The sequence below is a fragment of the Gracilinanus agilis genome, chromosome 1, assembly GCF_016433145.1.
Source record: "Gracilinanus agilis isolate LMUSP501 chromosome 1, AgileGrace, whole genome shotgun sequence".
Lineage (NCBI taxonomy): Eukaryota > Metazoa > Chordata > Mammalia > Didelphimorphia > Didelphidae > Gracilinanus > Gracilinanus agilis.
In genome coordinates, this window is record NC_058130.1 from 723,311,980 (window position 1) to 723,316,870 (window position 4,891).

At 34.3% G+C, this 4,891-nt stretch overlaps 1 protein-coding gene across 1 annotated transcript; it reads left to right on the top strand.

The window, feature by feature from the left end:
• Positions 1–560: 560 nt before the first annotated feature.
• On the top strand, positions 561–1,520 carry LOC123256761 (olfactory receptor 1361-like). Its single transcript, XM_044685324.1, has one exon. The coding sequence runs from the start codon at positions 561–563 to the stop codon at positions 1,518–1,520; it is 960 nt and encodes a 319-aa protein (XP_044541259.1).
• Positions 1,521–4,891: the final 3,371 nt, after the last annotated feature.

Consider the following 4,891-nt stretch of genomic DNA (forward strand, 5'->3'; position numbering starts at 1 on the left):
TTCTCTGAGAGTCAACATGACCATCAGCCATTCTCTCTGAACACCAAAAGAAAGCCAGAGCATGCCTCAATCTGACCATTTTTAAATTTGCAAGCTGTTTCAACTCCTCAGGCAACTGAAAAATGCTAATGCCACCCACATTTTAGGGGAAACAGATTGTCTCAATATTAGATGATTTGGAGAAGAGCAGGAGAGTCACCAATTGATTATCTTTTGTCATCTCTGCCAGTTTTCAAGGTGTAAAGTAAAATCACAGAATTCTTTTCATTTGTATTTCTATTATTAGTGTTCTGGAGCATGATCTTTAGAGTTAATTCCTATTATGAAAAATGTTTCATACTTTCAATCATCAATCTATTACAGAATTTCCCTCCTATTATGCATTGCTTCTCAATATCCTGTATGTTTTGAAAATCAGATTAATAACCATAATATTAAAATATTTTTCCACTATCCCATTTCTCTTCCAATTCTGATTCCACTGATTTTATTCATACAAGATTTTTCCAATTAACTTTGAATGGACTATTTCAAATTTTTGTTTCATCTCCTTTCCTCATATGCTTCCCAACAGACCCAGGGAAGGGGGAAATTGGTCTGAAGTGTCTGAGTTTGTCCTCCTGGGCCTTTTATACAATCCAGAGCAAGAGAAGCTTTTGTTCTTCATGTTCCTGGTTATGTACCTGATCACAGTGATGTGGAACCTGCTCATCATTCTGGCCATCAAAACTGACTCCCGCCTCCACACTCCTTTGTACCTCTTCCTCAGTAACTTATCCCTCATTGACATGTGCTTTACATCCACCACTGTCCCCCAAATGCTGTCAAGTCACATATCTGGAAACAAAGCAATTCCTTACATTGCATGCCTAACACAAACATTCTTCTTCAGTTGGTTTGCAGGACTGGACAGTATTCTTCTTGCCTCGATGGCCTATGACTGTTATGTGGCTATCTGTGCCCCACTACACTATAGTATGATCATGACCCCAAGGACCTGTGCCCTTCTGGTCTCAGTGTCCTGGTTCTGGCCCTGTATTAATGCCCTCATTCATACTATCTCTGTGACCCAGCTTTCATTCTGTGGCCACACTGAAATCCCTCATTTCTTCTGTGACCTCAGTGCTTTGATAAAATTGGCTTGTTCAGACACCTTCATTAATGACTTGATGGTGTACACAGTGGGGACACTGACTACCATTATTCCCTTCATTGGCATTCTAATCTCCTACATTCACATTTTCTTGGCTGTAGTGAGGATCCCATCTGCCCGAGGGAAGCAGAAAGCTTTCTCTACCTGTGGCTCCCACCTCACTGTGGTGTCTCTGTTCTATGGAACACTTATTGGAGTGTACTTCAGTCCCAAATCTACCCACACAGCCAATCAGGACACAGCATCAGCTGTGATGTACACGGTGGTCACCCCCATGCTGAACCCTTTCATCGACAGCCTGAGGAACACTGACATGAAAGGGGGCCTGAGGGTACTCCTTACCAGAAAACTAGAGCTCTCTTTGTGACTGTGAGATAGCCTCATGAACTCTCACAAACAACCCTGCTACTCCAAGAAAAAGGTTCACAATTACTCTTTTCTAATGTGAGATTCAATTTGTTCACCTTTTGACTTGCACACAAGGCAGTGTAATGTATGGGTAGAATATAGAACCTGTTGTCAGGTTGCTTAATTCTAAACCTTCTTCTACCACTTCCTAGCTCTGTGACCCCTAAACTAACCTTCTTAGTTCTCAATTTGTCTTAAAATGGGAGAATCACTACATAGTTTTTTTCTTATTGTTGTTCAGTCATTTTTCAACAGTGTCCAACACTTCATGACTCTATTTGGGTTTTCTTGGCAAAGATACTGAAGTAGTTTACCATTTCCATTGCTATGAGGAAACCAAAACAAATAGGACTAAGTCAGTGATGGGCAAATTATGGCCCGCGGGCCAGATGTGGCCCCCTGAAATGTCCTATCCAGCTGGGAGACATTATTCCTAATCTGACAAATACAATGAGTAGGATACAATACAATGAAACTTCAAAAGAGTTTCCTTAGAAACAGACTGACAGATGAGCATTTCCTTTCCTTTGGCCCCCTCTTTAAAAAGTTTGCCCATCTCTGGACTAAGTGAATTGATCAAGGTCACCCAGCTAATAAAAGTCTGAAGTCAGATATGAACTCAGGAAAATGAGTCTTCCTGACTTCAAGTCCAGCACTCTATCCACTACACCACTTAACTATCCTTCATAGAGTTAGACAAGATAATAAAATTCATTTGGAGAATGAATGTTTTAAGGTCCCAAGAAAAATAATTTTTCCAAAGAACCAGTAATTGTAGAAAGAAAGGAACACCCATGTATTGCTGGTTCAATTAAATTAACTATCCTTGAATACTATGGATTAATATATAGTACATTAGTATATATTAGTATATAGTAAATATAAACTATGTACATGGCATGTAACATGTCTACTATGAATTATTACCATTTTAAAAGCAATTAGAATTATGTTAATGAAGTAGCTAGAATATTCTTACCCCTTTATAAGTAATTTCTATTGCTAGACATATGATCCTAGAAAGTCAATGACAATAAAAAGTCTCCATGTACACCAAAATATTGATAACTGTACTTTTGTGGTAGTGAAGAACTGGAAAGAAAGTAAATGCCATTCAATTAGGCAATCTCTAAACAAACTGTGGTGTATCAATGTAATTGAATGTTCCTGGGCTATAAGAAATTATAAGTATGGTGAATAAGGAAAAGTATGGATTTACATGAACTGATAACAATAAAGTGAATAGAGTTAAGAAAACAAAATAAACAATCACATAACAATGTAAATGGGAGAACAAAAATCTCAAAATAATCAAAAATGGATGTGTTAAATTACAAAGATGTATGGTTGCAATAAAAGATATGAGTAGATAATTTTATCTATAATAGCAAAGTTGGTGGGAAAAGGATAAACTTGGGTGAAGGCTGACATATAATGTCAGATTTTTTTTCAATTTATTGATGCTTTCTCTTATTTCTCTTTTATTCTTTCTTTTCTCTTGCTTCTCTTATTCTTTTTCTTCTTAAGAAGCTTTTGTCATAAGAGATAGCAGCTAAAGGGGGGGAGAGAAGCAATGAGAGATCTATGCTATGTAATAAAAAATAGATAGATAGATAGATAGATAGATAGATAGATAGATAGATAGATAGATAGATAATCTATNATAGATAGATAGATAGATAGATAGATAGATAGATAGATAGATAGATAATCTATTAGGTACTTGCTATATGACAGTCACTGTACAAAGAACTAGAAATACAGATAAAAGAAAAAAGATAGCCCAGACTTCAAGGAATTCTTATTTTAATGAGAAAAAACATCTTCAAGAGACCTACAAAGGAGTGTAAAGGGAAGAATTTCCATGAAGAAGCAAAGAGGAGGAGTGAAAGAGTGAGTATTCCTGGCTTAGGCACATAAAGTTTCTAAGAGAATTTCACCAGTTAGAAGAGGAAATAGAGTGGAATACATAACCAGTCATTTTAACTGTGAATGTGAATTGTATGAACTCATAAAATGGAAGCAGATAGCTAAATGGCTTAAAAAACAGAATCCTAAGTTTTTAGTATATGTATATATATACATATAGTTTACAAGAAATACATTTGAAGCAGAGAGACAAACAGAATAAAGGTAAGGGGGCTTGAAGAGAATCTATGATGCTTCAGTTAAAGTTAAAAAAATCAGGGGTAACAATCATGATCTCAGAAAAAGCTAAAGCAAAAATAGAGCTAATTAAAAGAGATAAGGAAGGAAATTGTGTACGGATAAAAGGTATCATAGACAATGAGGTAATCTCAGTAATGAACATATATTAATCAAAAGGCATAGCATACAGATTTTTAAAGGAAAAATTAAGTGACCTACAAGAGGAAATAATAACATTATACAAGTGGGGGACCTCAACTTTCCAATCTCTGAATTAGATGAATATAATCAAAAAATTAAAAAGACAGTAAGGAGAAAGATGGAATTTTAGAAATGTTAGACTTAACAGGTCTCTGGAAAAATTTAAATTGGAAATAGAAAGGAATATACTTTCTTTTCACTGATACATGTTACCTACACAAAAACTGACCATGTATTAGGGCATAAAAATGTCACAACCAAATTCAGAAAATCAGAATTGATAAATGCATCCTTTTAAATTATAATACAATAAAAATTACAATCAATAAGGGGCCATGGAAAGACAAATTTAAAATTAATTGTAAACTAAATAATCTAATTCTAAAGAATTGGTGGGTCAAAGAGAAAATCATTTAAAAATCAGTAATTTCACTGATGGGAATGATAACAATCAGGTAACACATAATTTACGGTATGCAATCAAGATAGTACTTAGAGGGAAATCTCTAAATGCTTACATCAATAAAATGGAGAAAAAGCAGATAAATATATCAGGTATGCAACTCAAAAAAAAAAACTAGAAAAAGAACAAATTCAAAATCCCCAATTAAAGCCTAACTTGAAGACTCTGAAAATCAAAGAAGACATTAATAAAATTTAAAGTAAGAAAACAACTGATCTAACAGATAAGACTGAGATTGTTTTATAAAGGAATTGAAGAAAATATAGACCATTAATTCACATAATTTAAAAAAGAAAAGAAGAAAATCAAATTACTAGTAACAAAAATGAAAGTGAATTCACTACCAATGAAAAGGAAATTATGGCAATCACTAAGAGCTTTTTTTGAACAATTTATGCCAATAAACTTGGCAATCTAAGTGAAATGGATGAATATTTACAAAAATATGAATTGAAAGATTGATAGAAGTGGAAATAGAATACTTATATAGGCTCATCTAAGAAAAAGAATTTGAACAA